This window comes from Leucopleurus acutus (genome assembly GCF_964270905.1).
Source record: "Leucopleurus acutus genome assembly, chromosome: 4".
NCBI lineage: Eukaryota > Metazoa > Chordata > Mammalia > Artiodactyla > Delphinidae > Leucopleurus > Leucopleurus acutus.
Genome location: NC_139146.1, coordinates 33,259,796 through 33,281,821, shown reverse-complemented (window position 1 = coordinate 33,281,821; position 22,026 = coordinate 33,259,796). Strand labels below are relative to the sequence as shown.

Genomic DNA, 22,026 nt, shown 5'->3' with positions numbered 1-22,026 from the left:
ACTTGGATATATCCATTTTAGGCCAAATCATTTCAATATACAAATACAAATCAATAGAAATTACATTTCAAAACTAACATAGAGACAATGGATCATTACTTCAATTTCTAGCACCCATCTATGTGGTAGACACAGAGAACCGTGAATGCTCACATGCCTCGATGTGTTTGTAAACACAAACACTAAGTTTTTAAAAAGAATTTTAATATTTTTCTCTATATACTAATGTAAATGATGATGGAAAAATTGTATGTGTTGCGCTATTTATCCATATTCTTTTCCTCTTATTTTCAGTCTCTTTATCTTTTTAATTTACATTTCCTTTTCTGCTTCCTTTCTAATTATTTTTTTCATTATATTGACCTCTGGCACTCTAGTTTTATACTCATTTCTAACTAAGTAAAAATATTGCTAATTGAGACCCCACTTACTCAGAATTTTTGATAAATCAGACACAGCTTGTAGTTTTCCTGCTTTATCTATTCAAATTGAGTGAATTATATGAAACCATAATGACACAGGTATAAATAAACAGCATCAGTTTTAAGTTGTTTAAAGTTTAATAGAATTAATAGGATATACATATAAGTAAAAAGGTCTAAATGAAGGGGGTGTTGGATAAGTTTCATAAAAATGGTAAATGGGGAGACTGCAACCAACTTTGTAGTCTGTTCCAAAAGAAATACGAAACTATAAGAAAATTCCCTGTCCTTAAAACATTAAAATCTTCTTGAAAATATAAGACATAAAATGATATATAATACCATGACAATAATTATATTATCAAAAAATTGTAATAATGAAAATAGTAATAGTAGTAAAAATAATATAGTAATAATTATTGTTATTGAAATGAATGTTTTTATGTGCTAGGTATTTACATATCTTATAATGCTTAACCTTTACAACAATTTTTATTTCAGATATGAGGAACATTATACCTAGCCAACTTAAGTTATTTGTTTAAGACTCACAATAAGTAATGAAACTTAAATTTGAAACAGTTTGTCTGATTCACAAGTGTTTATTATTAAACTTCTGTTACACTACTTTAAAAAATGAGCTCAAAAACTTATATAAAAGTTTGAATGTGGCTGAAGTAGTCCTGAAAGAATTCACAGATGGGTTATGCTACGTCTTGAACTCTGAAGGAGGAGGTGTCTTTTAGGAAAGAAAAGAAAGTGGGAGGATATTTTGGGTGATCGAGCATGAATAAGATGAATGAGAAGTGTTTTTAATATTCTATTTACTTACACAATTAAACACTGTTTAAACTTTTTACTAATTCATGATAGGCTTGCTCCATGGTGAAGCTTTTTGTGGGCAATGTTAATAGTGAGAGAAACAAACAGCTGGACTTTTATTTTCTTAAACTGGCATGACTGAATTTGAACCAAACTGAGATTAGATATTTAACAGTCATTAGCAAAATACCATAATTCTTTGTGGACTTGAAGAAGAGACTAAACTTAATGATCTTTTCACGTGTTTTAGTGACACACTGTAACCATATATATATATATTTTTTCTGTACACGGGCCTCTCACTGTTGTGGCCTCTCCCATTGCGGAGCACAGGCTCTGGGCACGCAGGCCCAGCGGCCATGGCTCACGGCCCCAGCCGTTCCGCGGCATGTGGGATCTGCCCGGACCGGAGCACGACCCCGCGTCCCCCGCATTGGCAGGCGGACTCTCAACCACTGTGCACCAGGGAAGCCCTGTCACCATATTTTATTGGGTCAAAATCATAAATTTAACTGAGTATTGGTCACTTTTGACATAAGTGCTTTCCCTATAAAAAGGCAAAGAAACACACTTTCTTACCTTGTATTACATGCGAGTTGTCTTTCAAGAAGAAGTTATACAGGTATTTGGGGATAAAAGCAGACATACAGGCATAAGCCAAGGCTAAGAAAGAGTAAGGCAAATATAACAAATTAGTTAATGAGGTAAAAGATCAGCTGTCATTCACTCACTTAGCACACATTCCTTGAATCTATTTTTAAACAAGAGTTATGTTAATAACTGATGGAAGCACAAAATTTAAGGGGAAAAACCCTGTACCATTTAAAACAGAAAATGTTTTGGACAACAGAAGATAACCACCTTACAAACTTTTCAGTTTCAAACTACTGCAGCAGCAAAAAAAAAAAAAAAAAAAAAAAAACCCAAAACAAACAAAAAACCCAAAAAACAAAAATAAACAACAAACAAAAAAGCAAACTACCGCAGCAATCATTATCCTACAAGAATAAAAACCTTTTTTATCAGAACTTTATGCATTTTTAAAATCTCTAAACATAATCATTATTAATGAGCTATATAAACCTCAAGATCGCTAATTTTTGTTGATGCAAAGAGCCTGAGAACTTTGGATTTAGAAACACTAGCAATAAATTGTTCTTTCAAACACAGATCCTTTACTATTTTTGGATCAGTATGTGTGATAATGAGCTATGCTTAACTAAACACAACAAAACCTAGTCTAAAGACTAATATCAGAGAACAGGCATTTAAAAATGTAGTCAAATAGTAAAATTTTAGTTCTCTGGGATTATGCTATTGCTACTCAAATTCCCAAAATCTATGAAAATTCTGATATGAAATAGAATTTGAAGAAATGGAGATTCTGAGATTGAGGCTTCTAAGGATTTATGCTATATATGGTAACACTCTCTATATGTGATATCATTAGAGATATTCGCAATAAATATTCAAATATTTATTGAAAAACCTACTATAAAAGGCATTATATGAGGGAACAGAAAACAAAACAAAAAAAACCCTTGTCATTTAAAAAAGCTGCTAAACAAAAAAAGGGTTACTATATTAGTATATAAATAACTATAATACAAAACATACAGAAGATAAATTTCTGGAAATACAAAGTGCTATATGGATTCAAGAGGGTAAGAAAAGTCTTCATTAAGGAGGTGGTGGCTTAAAAAATAAAAGGAGGTAGTGGTTGAAATAAAAGTCTCTGGAGGATAGAGTATCAATATTGTTTTCTTTACAAATTGTTCAGAAAGTATATATAGACTAAAACTAATCTCTAAAAAAGTCAGAATTTTCTCCAAAGTTTCATAAAAATAGTCACCAAAGTAGATGAATGCATTTAGAATAATCTATCAGGTTCTCCCTAAATCTCTAGTCACAGCTGAAACTCTCCAGTAATAAACTAATCCTTCACATCCTCTAAAATGAGTCTAATAGATTATTTCACAGAAATGTACAATATCTACTAGGAAGAGAGCAAGAACCTTACAATGAAAATAAAAAACTTTCACGTTTGATTAAAATATTTTAAAATAATATGCACAATAATTATTTAAATGATAAATAGGCTTACCTTCATTATTGAAATTTAAATAGAGAAATGGAGCACAAAGTGAGTCAAGACCTGATGGAGAGAGGTTGGGGAAAGAATTCAAATAAACTTAATCCAAGAGAATTGTAGATATATACCTTATTGAGTTCTCTGCATTACTTCTATATAGATTAAGCATTGTACGTTATTACCCATTCAGAAATATATTACGTCATGGGTTATTGTGAGGAATAACTGATGGTGACTGGCATATAGTAAATGTCCAAAATAAACCAACCATTATTATTATCAAGGTTATTATGAGTTGAAGAGAGAAATATAGTAATAGAAAAATGTAAAAATGATAGAAGGTTTGCATATAGTACCTGACTGTGTGATCTTGTCAATCACTTAACTCCAGACAGGTTTCCTTATCTAGGAGATGAAAATTTTTCTTACATGTTTCTCTGGGATGATGAAAAAAAATTCTTTAAAAAATTGTAGGGCTTCCCTGGGCGCAGTGGTTGAGAGTTCACCTGCCGAGGCAGGGGACGCGGGTTCGTGCCCCAGTCTGGGAAGATTCCACATGCTGCGGAGCGGCTGGGCCCGTGAGCCATGGCCGCTGAGCCTGTGCATCTGGAGCCTGTGCTCCGCAATGGGAGAGGCCACAACAGTGACAGGCCCGCGTACCACAAAAAAAAAAAATTGTGAAGTAAAATACAAATACATGACATATTTCTTTTATTAATAATAATGCTATTCATACACTATCATGTTAAAAGAATGTATATAAATTTATCTCTAACTGTCAGAACTCTAAAATGAACAGAGCCAGGAAAAATAATAGCTTCATTTTCAGGTTTGGCCAGAAATAGACACAGAATTGAAATATAAGCACTATTATAACAAATTCAAAAATAAGACTATGTGGAATGGATTTCTCATTCATGAATTTATCAATGACCACAAAAACAGTAATGAGGAAAGCTACAAATCAAGGATATGGAGCATTAAAGATATTTTTTAAAAAAGAGAGAGAAAAAATGAGAAGTTCAGGGTGATATCCTATTCCGCAATTCCCAGTAACCCTGATAAGCATAAGTTGTAGATCATTAAATGCCAAGAATGTAAACTTGCCCCAAATTATTTATGGTACAAAATTATTTTATTATTTGCATAAGTATTGAAAAAGTGTATTCACAAAGATTACAATAGCACAAAATATTCTTTATACTTTCCTAATCAACATGACAGCAAGTTGTCTCATTAAATGTCTTGCATTTAAATGATATTCATTAGACATTTAGACAAAGTTAAAAAAAAGTTCTCATGTAAACCTCTCAAAAGATAGAGCATAGCTTTAGTATTGACTTTTCTCAAAGCCAAGGATATTTTGATATTTTGTTTTGATTTTAAAAACTGTCAGTCATGCAACATGTTCCTAACACTTCAAAAAGTGTCTTAGTAATAGGGAAAAAAAGTTACCTTGCCAATATACAAGATCAGGATGAGACACAACCCAGGCTTTTAATACACGCCTAAATTTTGCATGACCTTCTGGTGATGACAGCAGTTCATCATACTGATGACAACGAGGAATATCCACTTCAATCTGTAAAACAGCCAAACAATAAGGTAAAACTATAATGGACTGATTGCCAATAAATCCCAAGATAAGGAAAAGGAGAAATTGTATTATGAAATTCTGAATAGGCAACCTCCATAATTGTGGTGTCTGAAGTTTTCGAATTTTATACTAATCCACTGGAAACACCAAAAAGTTGTAAGTATACTTAAACAAGGAAAGCAGACTACTTCTTTTGAAAAGGTATGTATTAATTTAGTTTTAAAAAAACCTTCCTTTACAATCTGGTCTAAATAAAGGACAAATTCTTCAGACAAAAAAGTACTTTATTAGGAAAAGTTGCTTGGCCTAAACTCCTAAAAGGAACAGTTCTAACTCACTAATGAGTTAGAGTAGATCTTAAAGAGGTAAGAGTTATGCTTCTCTAACACCATATGCATATGATCGCTGCTCAGTATTCATAATGAAAGGAAGAAAATTCCTCATGCCTTTTTAAAATTTAAAGACTGGGCAGACTTATCTTAGGTTGTTTAAGAAAATCTAAATCATACTTGTCTATCCGTAGGAATTGGAGTATCTTTATCAATTGCATCATACTTGGCATGAATAGCCCCCTGCAAAAAATAAGAGAAGATATATTACTTTATCATACCCTTAATAAATTATAAATTTAGGAAAAATCTATTTATAAATATCTATCTTTGAAAACATACCCAATTATAGACAGGCACACTCAAACCCAAAGTATACTCCTTAGAAAAATTTTCTACATCTTTGACAGTCTGTGATGAAAGTCTGAGACAATTTACCATTTTGCTAAGGCAGACATTTGAATCAGACACACTGGAAGACAAATGTGTTGAATGAGTCATGTGGCTAACGACTATGCTTAGCCAATCTCCCAGCCTCCACAGCAACACAAAACACAGCCTTGCTGTTCTCTATTCACTGTTATCTCACGCATAGTAAATTTCATGAAGAAAGTTTTTTTAAATTCCGGGGAGGGGAGTAGGGTTCATCCACAAGAAATTTCCCTGTTAAAGTTGGTAATGAAAGCAAAAGTAAAGTGAAACTGTTTAAAACAGTGGTAGTTCAGCACCAGGAAGCAGAAATTTGGGATGAATTAAAGAGTGGAATATCATGTAGTTATAAAATCATTAAGGGACTAAAGGGATCATTTACATTTTTCAGTTATACCATTACAGAAAGAATAACTGAATAAACCACTTCAAATGTTTGGTCAGTGTCCCAAGCATGGAACACTTCTTATTAGTCTGGTTAACCGTAATGGTAGAGAAACAGCCAGGAATTTGGGGTTCATACTCTGTGCTGTGCCAACTTCTCTGGCACATCTATTTAATGAAAGATTTGGACAACCTGACCTTGGAAGTCCTCTTGAATTTTAAGCATTATATGGTTCTACAATTCTAACTATTACCGTATGATAGAACACTAGACATTCTTGTAAAGCAACCAACCAAAGTCAAAGATGTTTAGAGACTCTCATCAAGGGAATCAGGAATGAAGGAAGGAAATCTTTCAACAGAGAGTTAAAAGGATTAAAAATATTTGGGGAAATTCACACACACAAAAATAGGTGATGGACATCCATAAGATATCTATAAGAAAATACATGAAGGCAAAATGACAAAGAAATTACAGAAAATGAAATAATCTGGCAGGATTTGGCCCATTATCATGACTGCTGTTCTCTGATAGCACTGCAAGTCACCCCACTAATTTTGTGACACTTTTCCTTTCCTCACTGCCACAGATAAGGTGTTGTAGAAGATAAAGTAGCTATTTCTCTTAGCAGCATGCTTCTGGTAAGACAGATGTGCCAAAAGGCACTAAATCATTATGTTAATGATTTCTGACAAGGTTCAAATTAGTATGGAAGATTTTTTCCAAATTTAGATAGCATTAGTTATAAATAGGCAATCCAATTAAAGATGAACATACTTTATAATCAGGACTATAGACTTATAAATGATATACATATATTCTTAAAATATTTTGATTTTAAAATTAATAAGATAATTTCTGTGAGTCCATTAAATACATTAAATAGAATAAATCTAACAAACCATCAATTATGTTCTTCTATTCTATCTAGTCTATATTCTTTTCCTCTACTCCGTTCACTTAAAATTGCCAAATATTCTTAATGTTCATATTTTACTACATAATTTTCTAGCAACTTGAAAAGTACACATTCAGAAAGCACTTTCATTCTTTTTTCCTACCACTATTAATCAGCTTCCAACCTTCTCTTTTCTTTTTTACCTCAACTCCCAGAAGAGCAGCCCAGGTGAAACCTCTCATAAGAGGAGGAATATCGACTCTTGCTTCTTTCCAGATTTGATTTTTTTTATATGGATAAGCCTACAGATAAAAAAAGATATGAAAAATATCTCAAATTACCAGTGTCATCTTTTTAGTCTAGACAGATCTCAATATACCAGTGAAAAAGTTGAAGGTGAACTGTAATACATTTCTAAGTACCTGAAATTACTTTGATGTTATTAATACATATAAATTAGCAGTGCAATGGTTCCCTATCTTCTGTAAATCTCCTATTACACAATCAAAGAGAGGAGCTGATTCTACTGTTTTTAATCATTCCTCTCTATTATATGCTCTGGGAGAATTAAGAAAGACTCATAATGAGAATAATATTACCAGTCTCATATGGGTAAACTAATGTATGCAAGGCACTTTGTAAAATATCTGGTGATATAGAAAGTATTAAACAAATATGTTATTATTATGGTTTCTTCTATATCTTTGCACATAAATTTGTCATTCTGTAAATTTGTATGTTAGGAGAGATTTCTAGAAGAGAATTACTAGGACAAAGGGTATGGATGTTGTTAACCCTCTTGATACATATTTTCAATTGTTTTACAGAATGTTTCTAACACCTTACACTTACTCTAAAAGAGTGAGAGTTCTGGGGGCTTCCCTGGTGGCGCAGTGGTTGAGAGTCCACCTGCTGATGCAGGGGACACGGGTTTGTGCCCCGGTCCGGGAAGATCCCACATGCCGCAGAGCGGCTGGGCCCGTGGGCCATGGCCACTGAGCCTGCGTGTCTAGAGCCTGTGCTCCACAACGGGAGAGGCCACAACAGTGAGAGGCCCGCGTACCGCAAAAAAAAAAAAAAAAAAAGAATGAGAGTTCCAATCTCAATATACCTTTATTCACTGTGCTAATTCAGTATGCAAGAAAAAGTTATTTTGATTTTTTTTCATTCCTAGTAAGGATACACATTTTGAATTGATTTACTGACTAGTTGTAGTCCTGTTGCGTTCTTTATCCATTTCTCTGTTTCGATAATAGTGCTTTTTCTTTTGGTTTTTAGGTGTTCATTTACTTATTTGGCTGCACTTGGTCTTAGCTGCGGCACGCTGGATCTTCATTGCGGCATGCAGGGATCTTTCGTTGTGACACATGGGCTTCTCCCTAGTTGTGGTGCACGCGCTCTAGAGCACGTGGGCTCAGCAGTTGCTGGGCACGGGCTCCACAGCGCACAGGCTCAGCAGCTGTGGCACGCAGGCTCTCGAGTTGTGGTGCGTGGGCTCTCGAGTGCGCAGGCTTAGTTGCCCTGCAGCATGTGGGATCTTAGCTCCTTGACCAGGAATTGAACCCATGTCACCTGCATTGGAAGGTGGATTCTTACCAACTGGACCACCAGGGAACTCCCCTTAGGTGTTCTTTAAATAGTACAGATAGTAATATTTTGTCCAATATGATTTTGCATAGATTTCTGCATCTTGTTTACGTTTTAATTTTATGTACTATGAACAGGTATCATTTTTATAATTAAAGTTAATCAGAAAAGATAGGTCATAAGAATTAGTGTTCTCATGACATCAAGATTCCCTAAGAATTACCAATGAAATAAAAAATAAGGATTGTATGTGGGCTCTTTATAAGACTTTACAGTTTAGAATCTCTACCTTTAGCAGCCTGTCAAAGAGAATGATTCTGTTTAGCTGGTACTCTGTGTCCCTCTCTCGGATGATTAAAGGGAGAGTGGCAGCTGCAGACAGCTCATTATTGCTGTTTGAATGAGGTAAATTAGACTGACTGTAAAAAAGGAACAAAAGCAGAAAAATTGACAATAGGTATAAAAATTTTTTAAATTAAAAACACCATATTTTTGTGTTATTTTTAGGAAATACTTTTCAAAGAAAATGTACAAGCTTCTTACCAGTATAATATAAACAGAAAGGAAAAATAAGTGTAAAAGGAGACGATATACTTACTCATCTTCAAGTAGTGGGTAAAATGCTTCTCCATCAACATCTTTTAATCTCTGTGAATTTAGAGAGAAAGTATTTGTGATATTTAGGATCTGAGACAGAAACGCTGATCCATATTTAAAAGGAAAAATAACATTAAAATTATGAATTTATAAAAGTACCAAGAAAAGTATAAGATAGAATCTAAAATTCATTCCTAACATAAATATGCAAATATACCATGCCTCCAGTGATTAAATCTGGCTGTGAAGAACCGTTTTTTTGGTTTTTGATTTTTTAACCTCCAGGTATCTCTTGTAAAGGTTAGACACCTATAATAATTGTTTTCCAAACACAATTCAGAAATACTAAAATTAGTATGAAATTTAATAAATGGATATTTTAAAATTATATGAATATTATTTTAAAATGTACTTTTGCATACATATCCCTCAAAGTCAGATTTATTTTTGTTTTGACATTAATACAAACTAAGACAAAAGTAAGGTGCTAATAAAAAGGATTCAAAAGAATTTCTCACATCATACTTTGAACATAGATGATTCAAATGGCTGATAAATCAACTGACAAAATTCAATTCTTTTATTTTTTTCACAAAGTCATTATAATAAATGTTACACCAAATGATGACACTGCCAGAATTACAGATATTCTCCAAAAACATAAGAAGGTAGGCAGTAGTAAAGTAAAATCTTAGACAAATGCTAAGCAGGGTGATTAAAGTGAATGCCACCCTGCCTGCTGTCCTGCTGTTCAGTTCAACTTCCAACTAGAGGGCAGCGTGTCTGCTCCTCTGGGGACCGACACAGAAGATCGAAGTCTGTGTAGCCAGCATCGACCTTCTGCTGATTAGAGTCACTGTGCACTCATCCATGTGAGTTATTCCCAGAATTTTTAAAAGCCAAAGAAAACCCAGCACAGAGAATCTGGCAAACATTGGATTTATGCCTAACTTTTCTCTAAAATTTGACATGCGTTTATCCCATTTTGCCCTTAAACCTTGAGGTATTTCACTTATTAAAATTCTAAGTTGAAAAATAAGATTTTACCCAATTTTTACTGCATTATTAACGTACATACTTTTTTAAAGCTTAGGTTTTACTGCCCTGAAAGTCATAAATATTATTAGTAACTTGTCTGCTTTTTTTCTAGTTAAAAATTTAGCATATTAAGGGTTTAAAAAAGGCAAAAATACTTATACAGAAAAGTATAAGATAAAAATTATTATTTGTTTTCTACATTATTTTAAAAATCAACGTTAATATTTTTTCTGAATAATTATAGAAAAAAGTATTTTAAATTTCAGAAGTGGAAATGTAAGGGAACTGAGGAAGTAAATAAAATGGAAGCCTACATTCAACTTGTATTCATATAATTTGGATTATATTTAAATTAAAGAAACAAATTAAGAGTTAAATACAATCAGTTGAAACCACATGTTTTGGATATACTCTATTGTTTACCACCTTGTATTGCTACTTATTTTGTCCACTGTACACATTCTTTCTCTTCAAAGAGATGGTAAGTTTAGGGTATCAGGTGTAATCATCATATATTTTAATTTTCTGTTCCTGGCATTATAGCAGATAAGAGATTCTAATATCTCCCTATTGTATAATGTGTAAAATATTAAATGACAGGAAAAACCTAAAAGAGTAACAAAAATGCAATGACGTAAGACACAAAGCTGGGTTTACAGAGAAAGGAGGTAAGCTAGCACTAAAGTATACTTACTGATAACTGTGGCCTAGGGTTTTAGAGCACAATGGGACATAGGCTCAGGCACCTGATTAAAGGGGCAGCCAAATTGGAGGAGACCCTGCTACACCCCAGTAAAGACAGAACTGTGTGTATGTGCTGGCGGTGGGGTGGGGAGAGGGCTCTGAACTGCTAGCCTAGAGACAGACAACAAGGGAAATTATCTATTTTATCTTTGGCTATAGACAACAATAAAAAGGCTAGGAGTTTTAGCTTCCAGTCCAACATTCAAAAGCTTGGAAGTTATCCCTCCTGCCCTAACAGCAAGAAAAAAATGGAAGAAACTGAAAATCAACAGCTCTTTTTAGAGCCATCAGGATCAGGGCAAAAATGCTCCCTGGTAAACTGGAGAGACAGGCAAATATAGACAATCACAGCTAAGGTGGAGCAGAAGCTACTGTTGGAGCCTGGTAAGAACATTTGAAGGGTAACTGACTAATCGTTGCAGATTTAGCAAGGACTAACCTGAGAGATAAAAACTTCTGGAGGCCCAGCCCTAGGGGAAACTCCACACTTCCTTGAGTTTTACCTCCATAAATCCCAACAGGTTCTCAGGGTGAAAGTCTAAGAAAAATCCCCTCTTGTCTCTTGCAGGAGGAGGGGCAAAGTAACCACTTTTAAACTGCTCCCAGAGTACCCTGTTGTCAAAAGTAAAGGCCTGCCCTCAAGGGAAACTATTTTACCAGAGTCTAAATGACCTGGGGTAAGGGAAATAGGAGATTCTAGGCCCCTCTAGTCTTTGATGTGGGGATAAGAAATACCCAATTCCAGCTCTCACTAGCCTTCCTGTCTCACCTAAAGAAATGGGGAGGGAAGCTGAGAAGCTCAGGCCCAGAGACAAAGGCTCACTAAAACACTGAGACCTAATGATAGGATTATCCCTCCAACCTTATCTCCCTCCCCTATCTTATCTCCATATATAGAGTTCCTGTATAATACAGGGGATTCCAGCTGAAAGAACTGCAAGCCTCAGACCCTATATAAAAGAGTCTCCAGGGAAACCCAAAGGCAGTAAGGAAGATAAGAACAAGGACACTTGAGAAAACTTTACCCTCTGACAAAAAAGCTACACAACAACTAGATAAACATGAAATCTTGCACTAAAGGTCTATTTATGATTGTTCTTCTTACTAATATATCATGTTGGGTTTTCAAAAAAAAATTGTTAAGGCCTGCTAAAATGTAAAAGAAAGACATTCAGGACCAGATTCACATATGGTAGACATTTTGGAATTATCAGACCAGGAATTTTATATAAATAACTATGATTAAAAAGGATAAAAATTACATCAGACGGGTCTCCAGAAAGCACATAAGCAAAAAAGAGAGTGGGGTGAAATGTCTAAAGTACTGAAAGATAAAAACAACCAAACTAGAATTCTGTATCCAGCAAAATTACACCTCAAAGTAAAGAAGATGGTGGTGCAGGGGTTAAGAATCCCACATGCCACGGAGCAACTAAGCCCGTGCGCCACAACTACTGAAGCCTGTGTGCCTAGAGCCCATGCTCCGCAACAAGAAAAGCCTCCGCAACAATACAAGCTGCCGCGACGAGAAGCTCGCGCACCGCAACAAAGAGTAGCCCCTGCTAGCCGCAACTAGAGAAAGCTTGTGTGCAGAATGAAGACCCAATGTAGCCAAAAATAAATAAATAAATAAATTTACTTTAAAAAAAAGTAAAGAAAGATCCAACTCTACGTTGTCTACAAGAAACCCACTTTAAATATAAAGACATAGATACATTAAAAGTAAAGGGATAAAGATATACCATGGAAACACTAATTAAAAGAGAACTGGAATAGCTATATTAATTTCAAACAAAACAAACTTCAGAGTAAGAAACATCATATATACACATACACACATCCTATTTATAAGACCAACAATTTAATATCTTAGGAATAAATCTGATAACATATATAGACACTAAAAAGGAAATTTTGATATAAAATAGGACTTAAATAAATGGTATATCTACACCATGTTCAAGAAATAGGACTCATATGTTGAAGATATCAATTCTCTACAAATTCAATGCAATTCTAATCAAAATCCTATACTTTTAAAATGAAATGACAAGATGATTATAAAAATCAAATAGAAGAGCTCCATGTTAGAGAGTTCACGTTAAAGAACAAACTGGGCATCTCCCCTGCTAGGCATCAATACCTCATATAAAACCATGTATTAATATAGTGTGTTATTGGCTAAGGTTATACCAATAGGTCAAAGATCAGAATAGAAAGCTCAGAAACATATCCACACATACATGAAAGAGCTGATATTACAGATCAAAAAACCAAAGAGTGAATTATTCAATATGTAGTGCTGAGACAAGGGATTATTTCTTATGAATGAAATGTGATTTTGGATACCTACCTCACATCTTACTAAAAAAAAAAAAAAAATACAGGTGAATTAATGGACAAAATGTGGAAAAAAGGTCTAAATCTTTTAGAAGAAAATACAGAAGAACTTCATAAAAATATATTTGTAACCTTGGTAAATGTTAACATTAAATTTAAATGTTACAATAAGCAAAATATATCAAAACATATTTGACTATAAAGAAAAGCATTGATAAAATTAAGAACTCTATTCATTAAAAGACACCATCAAAAAGTTGAAGGAAAAGCCACAGATGAGAACATAAACGCACCACATACAGGCATACCTCAAAGATACCATGGGCTTGGTTCCAGACGACCATAATAAAGCAAATATCACAATAAAGCGAGTCACACAAATTATTTGGTTTTCCAGTATATATGAAAGCTATTTATACTATACTGTAGTCTATTAAGTGTGCAATAGCATTATGTAGAAAAAAAAGAGACCATACACATACCTTAATTAAAAATACTTTATTGCTAAAAAAACCTGCTAACTGGCACCTGAGCTTACAGCAAGTCATAACCTTTTTGCTGGGGGGAGTCTTGCCTCGATGCTGAGGGCTTGCTGACTGACCAGGCTCGTGGTTGCAGAAGGTTGGGTGGCCCTGGCAACTCCTTAAAATAGGACAGCAATGAAGACAGCCCCATCAGTTGACACATCCTCTGATGAATGTTTTCTCTGTAGCAGACAACGCTGTTTGATAACATTTTACCCACAGCAGAATTTCTTTCAAAATTGGAGTCAAGCCTCTCAAAACCTGCTGCTTGCTTTATCAACTAAGTTTAAGTAATATTCTAAATCCTCTGTTGTCATTACCACATCTTCACGGCATCATCACCAGGAGTAGATTCCAACTGAAGAAACCACTCTCTTTGCTCATCCATAGCAAGCAAATCCTTACCCGTCATTTAAAGTTTGATCATGAGATTGCAGCAGTTCCATCACATCTTCAGGCTCCACTTCTAATTTTGGTTCTCTTGCAATTTCCAACACATCTGCAGTTCCTTCCTGCCCTGAATTTTTGAACCTCTCAAAATCTTCCATGAGGGTTGGGGAATCAACTTCTTCTAAATTCCTGTTAATGTTGATATTTTGACTTCTTCCCATGAATCATGAATGTTCTTAATGACATCTAGAATGGTGAATCCTTTCCAGAAGGTTTTCAGTTGACTTTTCTCAGATCCATCAGATAAACTGCTATCTATGGCAGTTATAGCCTTACTGATTTCTTAAAGGATAAAACTTGAAAGTCAAAATGACTTGATCTGAGGGCAGCAGAATGGATGTTAGCAGGCATGAAAACAACATCAGTCTTGTTGTACATCTCCATCAGAGCTCTTGGGTAACCTGGTGCATTGTCAGTGAGCAGTAACATTTTGAAAGGAATCATTTTTCTGAGCAGTGGGTCTCAATAGTGGGCTTAAAATATTCAATAAACTATGCTGTAAACAGATGTACTGTCATACAGGCTTTATTGTTCCACTGATAGAGCATACGCAGAATAGACTGAGCATCACTCTTAAAGGTCTTAAAATTTTCAAAATGGTAAATTAGCATTGGCTTCAACTTAAAGTCACCAGCTGCAGCATTAGCCCCAAACAAGAGACTCAGTCTGTACTTTGAAGCCAGGCATTGACTTCTCCTCTCTAGAAAGTCTAGATGGCATCTTCTTCCAATAGAAGGCTGTTTTATCTACATGGAAAATCTGTTGTTTGGTGTAGCCACATTCATTACTTATGTTAGTTACATCTTCTGGATAACTTCCTGCAGCTTCTACATCAGTACTTGCTGACTTCATCTTGCACTGTTATGTTCTAGAGATGGCTTCTTTTCTTATAACTCATGAATCAAGCGCTGTTAGCTTCAAATTTTTCTTCTGCAGCTTCCTCACCCTTCTCAGTCTTCACAGAATTGAAGAGAGTTAGGACCTTGCTCTGGATTAGGCTTTGGCTTAAGGGAATGTTGTGGCTGGTTTCATCTTCTATCAAGATCACTGTTCACTGGAGTAGCACTTTTAATTTCCTTTAAGTATTTTTTCTTTGCATTCACAACTTGGCTGTTTGGTGCAAAAGGCCTAGCTTTTGGACTGTCTCACATTTTGACACACCTTCATCAATAATAAGCTTAATCATTTCTAACTTTTGATTTAAAGTGAGAGATGAGAAACTCATTCCTTTCACTTTAACACTTAGAGGCCACTGTAGGGTTATTAACTGGCCTAGTTTCAACACTGTTGTATCTCAGAGAATAGGGAGGCCAGGGAAGAGGGAGAGAGATGGAACAGTCAGTTGGTGGAATGGTCAGAACATACATTTACAGATTAAGTTCACCATCTTATGTGGGCATAGCTCGTGGTGTCCCAAAATGATTACAGCAGTAACATAAAAATCACTAATCACAGATTACCATAACAAATATAATAATAATGAAAAAGTTTGAAATACTACAAGAATTACCAAAATGTGACACAGAGACACAAAGTGAGCAAATGCTGTTGGGAAAATGGTGCCAAGAGACTTGCCTGATGCATGGTTGCCACAAACCTTCAATTTGTAAAAAATGCAATATCTCTGAAGTGCAATAAAGCTAAGTGTGATAACTGAGGTATGCCTGTATACCCAACAAAGGTTGTATAAATGAATACATTTTTAAAAGTCCTCAAATCAGTAAGAAATCACACAAAAAAACTGGCAAGAGATATGAACTAGTAATGTACAGAGAGGTAAGCAAATGGCAAAAAATATGAAAAGGCTCATAACTGTACTAAAATCAGGAAATTGAAAATTAGTATTATAGTAAAATACCATTCTACGCCTTTCAGAACAATAATTTTTTTTAATTTGATAAGACCATGTGCTATCACATATGTGGACAAATGAGAACCCTTATCCAACGATAGTAAAAAGATAAAGTGATAAGGCCACTTGTATGAACAGACAATATAACAACATATACTAAGCTGATGATGTACAGATCCTATTTTCCAACAATGCCACTCCTGGGCACATACCTTAAAGAAACTCTCACATATTTTATAGTACCCGGCAGAAATTTAAGGATTCATGTGTATCTGTAAGGTTTTATTAAAAAAAAAACAGAAGGAAGGAAGGGAGAAAGTTCTGAAGCAAATTTGCCAAAATACCATTCTTACATTTCTTAGCTGGCATAATGACAATGTCACAGTGGTGTCATCTAATAGTGAGCTTCTATCTCGACCTTGTCCAAAGCTTTCACCATCTTCAAAGAGAAAACTAAAAGGAGATTAAAAAAATTATTTTAGTGAGCACAGAAATCTGATTTATTGTTTCTTGTAGAAAATTTATTCTAAATTATCAATCTCTTCAACAAAAGAAAAAAAGAAATTTTAAACTGAATGGGTTAATAAAAAAGTAATTGTTGGTTGAAATTCTCGAAAAAATTTTCATTTTTAAATATATGTTGAGTTGGTATAAATACAGTATATAAATATAAAGCATTTTAGTAATACAAGAGTATGATTTATACTCTCTGCTCATGCAGGTGCAATGATTAAATTACTCTCCTGACAGTATGTAAATGTGTTCCTGAGGAAGTTTATATGAGTGAAAAATGATAAAGGGAACAAGAAAGAAAGATGCTAATGATGATAACTCCTCAGGAGAAAGAATACTGAATAATAAATGCATTTAGAATTTTAGAGAATTACTTTTGAGAATTTTTATATCCTTCAAACCATTTATTCTTATTATTTCCATCATCTTATTTCCTAATTTTCTACTTAATTCATTGTGTGAACAGTATAATTAAAGTAATATTTAAAAATCAGCTTAAGAGGGGAAAAATGTAGAGAGTTAGTGGTGTGTTCAAATAATTAACCTAAAATTTACATGTGAAGAAAAAAATGATCAGCAGATGAATTCTACAGTTACCTACAAAGATCAAATCTAGTTCTAAAATCCAAAATTAAAACTTTAAGGCACTGGTGGAAAGAGATTCAGGTTCTCTTCTTTATGAATAAATATGAAGAGCAATGGAACAGTGACAATTTTGGCCCTTAGGGTTGTATTGTTATTTAACTTCTAGATAATTTACAGGATGGTGTCCAAGACCTTATGTAGTTCTGCAGATTTTTCTCAACAGTGATTTAGCACCATGATGATCTCTAGCACAAGCATTGAGGTCACTGAGTACATTTTAAAATATCATTAGAAGTAAAAAAAATAGTTCCTCATAATGGGAACACTAGCCTAGTTTATTAACTCTCTTAAACATTACTGTTCTTTCTGATTTGTACATTTTTTCTTTTATTGATCACCAACGATTGTGAGATGTTCCATAATATTAACTTCAATATTACTTCAAATAGATCATAAAACAAATTATTTATTAAAAAACCATATTTATTAAAATAATAAAAACACTGATGGGAACTCTGCAATTAGGAACTCCTGCCAAGAAAACAAGGTATTGACTCCCAATTGCTTTCATAATCACTGACTTGGAATGTCTACCAAAAGAAAAAAAATATCAAATTAAAAAGAAGTTATTACTAGATTTTTCTCATTTCCAAGAGAAGTTTTCTTTCCTTACTTGGGGAGTGTGCAGATAGGTGGTTTGGATCGAATGATTTCCTTGTTCACAAGCTCTTTTTCCAAGTCACCTCCAGCTAAACACCAAAGGTAATACACTTCTTCAATAGATCTTTCTGCCAGGTAATCACTGCTTAAATCTATTAATGGAAAATTAAAAAGCTATCACACCTTCTGTTTTTATTAAAAGGCAACAGGCAATAATAGCTGACATTATAAAAAAGTAAAAACTGAAGAACATAATAAGATTCCCTTTAGAATAGTCATACTACACAGAGAGGACTTTGATCAAAGGGGCCTTGCTACGTTCCTCCCTGTTTACCACACTGAGTTCATATTTTCTGTAATTATCTGTGGGTGATAACTCTTTCCTGGAACAGGTCTTCCATCTTCAATTCTTTTAAACAGTTAGGGGAAAGTCCAAAAGTTCTTTATGAGTCTTTTGGGCTTTGCTTATTTTTAGCTCAAAATAATCTGTGTGCCAGAGTAGCACTTCTTGGGGAGGCCTTCCTGGAACCCCATCATTATGTATTCCTCCTATTGAAGGAGGTCATCAAAAAGACATGAAAGCCAGTTGATGTCAAGCTGGACCCTGGCAAATGGAGGCTCCCACCCCTTCCCCTGTCCTTGGAAAGTGCGTTCAGCTTGCCTTCCCCACTCCCAGAAGCTGCTCCAAGAATACAGCCTTGAGATAGATGTGTGGTGTTGAGACTGTCTGCACTGCATACACAATTGAACCCAACTAAGGCCTCTATACATAAATTTTTAAGATTCTGGAGGGGAGGGGAGGAAATCTGCTCATTTGGTGGTAATCCAAGTCTAGCTTCATAAGCAAATTCTCTTGCTTATTTAAAAAATAAAAAAAAATAGTCATACTACAAAATGCAGAGGATTAAATGCAGATATACATATTGCTTGCGTATTCAGTTTCTTTGAGAAAAAAGTGTAATTTTTACCCTCTGTATCAGAGAATATGGGATATACATATCAGATATATCAAGCTCTGCAGGAAAGAAAGAAGGGCAGAAAAAAGCACTTGGGTAGGCAACCAACACACACTGTCCCATCTTTATGTCTTGAGGCAATTTCTGCCTCTTTTGAGAAGTCCTTCTTTATATCTCAGGGAGGCTTTGCTTCCACTTACTACGTGCGTACTAACCTTCATTTATAACAATAATTGTGCGACTGAACGTCTGTCTGCCTCCCCATTTGGCAAAAATGATACTTGCAAATACAGTGTATGGAACATAGTAGAAACTCAATAAATATTTGATTGAACCAATGTTCAGTAAGTATTTCCTGCCACAACTTATGTAGCGATAATTTTTCAGTATAAAGGTAACATACTGGTGTCCCTAAAACACACATTCTGAGAGTTGTAATCTTCAGAGAGGAATTAAAAGAGAAAAGGTGATACTCTGTTACAAACATGGAATATAATGATATGGACTTCCTATCAATAATATGATTTTTTGAGATCATTTATAATAAATTTTATGAAATATGATATACAAATATTGTTGTAGTAGAAATTCCATTGGAAATTAGAAGATCTGATTTTAGCATTAAGATTTGAGATGAAAATAAGACCTTGGTTTACATAATAAAAAAATTTTTGTTTGGTGCTACTTCCTTTCCTTGATTCTTAAATTTCTTGCTCCAAAGAAATTAAATTTAAAGGACTAAAATGTTAGGTTATATTTTAATCACTTCCAGAATTACTTCTATCCTTTGTTGTATTTATCATTACCTTTACATAGCTGACTGATATCCTCAGGCAGAGTTAAATCGGCACATCTCAGAGAAGAAGAAAACAGGCTGGTAGGTTTGGTAAAGGGAGTGTATAAAGGTGACACTTCACTGAACACATTGTCCTGCATTAATTCATCTGGGGTTGGCCTTAAGAAATATTTAAAATACGGAACATGAATGAAAGTCATTAAAATTTTCCTAGAATAATGGCACACTTCAAGGGATAGTTAAAAGTCAAAACTACCTCATTAGTATAGAAAATAATAAAGCTCTCCTTATTAGAGTCTAGATATATACCTTTAAAAAGAGAATCAAGTGACTGTAAATAAATGCTGACTTTTTTACCTTTGTTGTGCTTTTTGTAATTTATGATAAAAAATTATTACATATGAGCATCTCCATTTTTTACTTTTTTTTTTTTTTTTTTGTGGTACGCGGGCCTCTCACTGTTGTGGCCTCTCCCGTTGCAGAGCACAGGCTCCGGACACGCAGGCTCAGCGGCCATGGCTCACAGGCCCAGCCACTCTGCAGCATGTGGGATCTTCCCGGACCGGGGCACGAACCCGTGTCCCCTGCATCGGCAGGTGGACTCTCAACCACTGCGCCACCAGGGAAGCCCCATTTTTTACTTTTAGCTTGACCATCATATACCTGCTTTACTGAATACCTTAATTAAATAATAAAATTGTAAACTGATAAAATCTTCTGATTTTCTTCTACTCTCTTAGTTTATGTGGTATATTTACCCAAAACTATGCTTTTAATACCATTCCTCTCTTTAGGAAATGTTTTCCTAAAGACAAATTAGAATATATTATTTTCAAATATTATATACTTACTGAGTTTAGGGACAACTGGATGGCTAACAATGACATCATCAAATGAAAATAAATAATAAAACTTCTAAGAAATCCTTTTACATTATCAACAATTATTAACTTACCTCACCATTTATCTAAGTTCTTTTCTATAATACATATTTGCCAATAAACTTTTGTTTTCATTTTTCTCATATCATTTGTATCTAGGCATATCTATATTCCACAGTTTAGCTGATTTTCTAATTGGAGGCTAGGAAATGAACTAGTAACTGCTTTTGGTATATGCCAGTTTTCTAACCATGGTTAATTATTTTTTCTTCTTTTATTACCATACATTAAAGGCATAACTAACAATTATGATACCAATATCAATCATGTACTACTATATATGTTAAAATTCTTATTTAACCCTTTAGTATTAAAAACTTAACTACTTATATGTTAAGATCTCAGTAATAATCCCAAACTTTTGATAACAACCTTTTAGAAGGGTGGAAGGTGAGGCACTTCTTCAAAAGATCTATCACATTTTCAGGAAGCTCCTGGTAAATAGAGAGAGAAAAGAATTATTTTAAAAAATCCATTTAAAAATTTATATTACTTAAATGTTTGCTACTTTACAATGTTTTGACTTTTTTTGAAAGTTTTTATTTGGATTTTAAAGAAATTCATATTAGTTTGTCACTCTGTCAAAAAGCAGATATCTAAACAGAAATAAACATAGCTTTAAAATAGTTTGCTATTGAATCCCAAGTATGCAGAATAAATAAATTTTCAATAACAGATTAACGACAAACCTTTATAATGTCCAGACAACCATGCTCTTCAGCCAGAACTATTATAGTGTCATCTATGCAGTCTATAAAACAGAAAAATTATATGAATTAAAGCTGCTTTTCTAACTTATACTAACTGGGAATTGAACTCTAATAAAATTTTTTTAAATTATGTAATTCAGTTTTAGAACTTGGAATATTAAAAAGCTTGAGACTTTTTCAACTTTCCTTACATGCTTTGATAAAAATAAATACTTCAAACACTTAGTATTAATTGTATCATAGATACTGAAAGCACCTTAAATAGTGAGTTAAAGCAGTAATTCAAGGAGGTAAAGATTCTCTCCTTCTCTCTTCCCCCCTCTCTCTCTATATGTATATACACATATTACTATTTAAAAAGGCTTTAGTATATTTTTACAATTATAAGACTAATTTATTTTTATTAAATACAATTTGAAGAATGTACACACGTTTCTTTGGGATTTAAAGTATAAGTTCTACAAACGTATGGACAGCAAGAGGGGAAAGCAGCGGAGGGTGGTGGTGGTGGTGTGATGAATTGGGGGATTGGGACTGACATGTATACACTGATGGGTATAAAATGGATGACTAATAAGAACCTGCTGTATAAAAAAATAAATAAAATTTTTAAAAAAAGTATAAGTTCTAATCTGTAGACAACATTTATAGATCTCTAAGACTCCTTAATAGCTATATTATCCATCTTTGACATTAAAGAGGTAAATATTATAAAATTTTATTTACAATTCATTGTCATTTAATATTTACTAATATTAT

At 34.0% G+C, this 22,026-nt stretch overlaps 1 protein-coding gene across 2 annotated transcripts in view; it reads right to left on the bottom strand.

The window, feature by feature from the left end:
- The window catches only part of TBCK (TBC1 domain containing kinase), a 231,941-nt gene that overhangs the window by 142,708 nt on the left and 67,207 nt on the right, over nt 1-22,026 (bottom strand). For both annotated transcript variants that reach the window (XM_082838412.1, XM_082838411.1), the window contains 12 exons: nt 21,247-21,308; nt 20,930-20,991; nt 19,627-19,775; nt 17,878-18,016; nt 16,460-16,559; nt 9,160-9,209; nt 8,851-8,980; nt 7,178-7,276; nt 5,443-5,505; nt 4,792-4,918; nt 3,349-3,399; nt 1,824-1,907 (listed from right to left, as the gene is read on the bottom strand). In XM_082838412.1, coding sequence (XP_082694538.1) covers nt 1,824-1,907; nt 3,349-3,399; nt 4,792-4,918; nt 5,443-5,505; nt 7,178-7,276; nt 8,851-8,980; nt 9,160-9,209; nt 16,460-16,559; nt 17,878-18,016; nt 19,627-19,775; nt 20,930-20,991; nt 21,247-21,308 — 1,116 coding nt within the window. The remainder of the gene's footprint in view (nt 1-1,823; nt 1,908-3,348; nt 3,400-4,791; nt 4,919-5,442; nt 5,506-7,177; nt 7,277-8,850; nt 8,981-9,159; nt 9,210-16,459; nt 16,560-17,877; nt 18,017-19,626; nt 19,776-20,929; nt 20,992-21,246; nt 21,309-22,026) is intronic.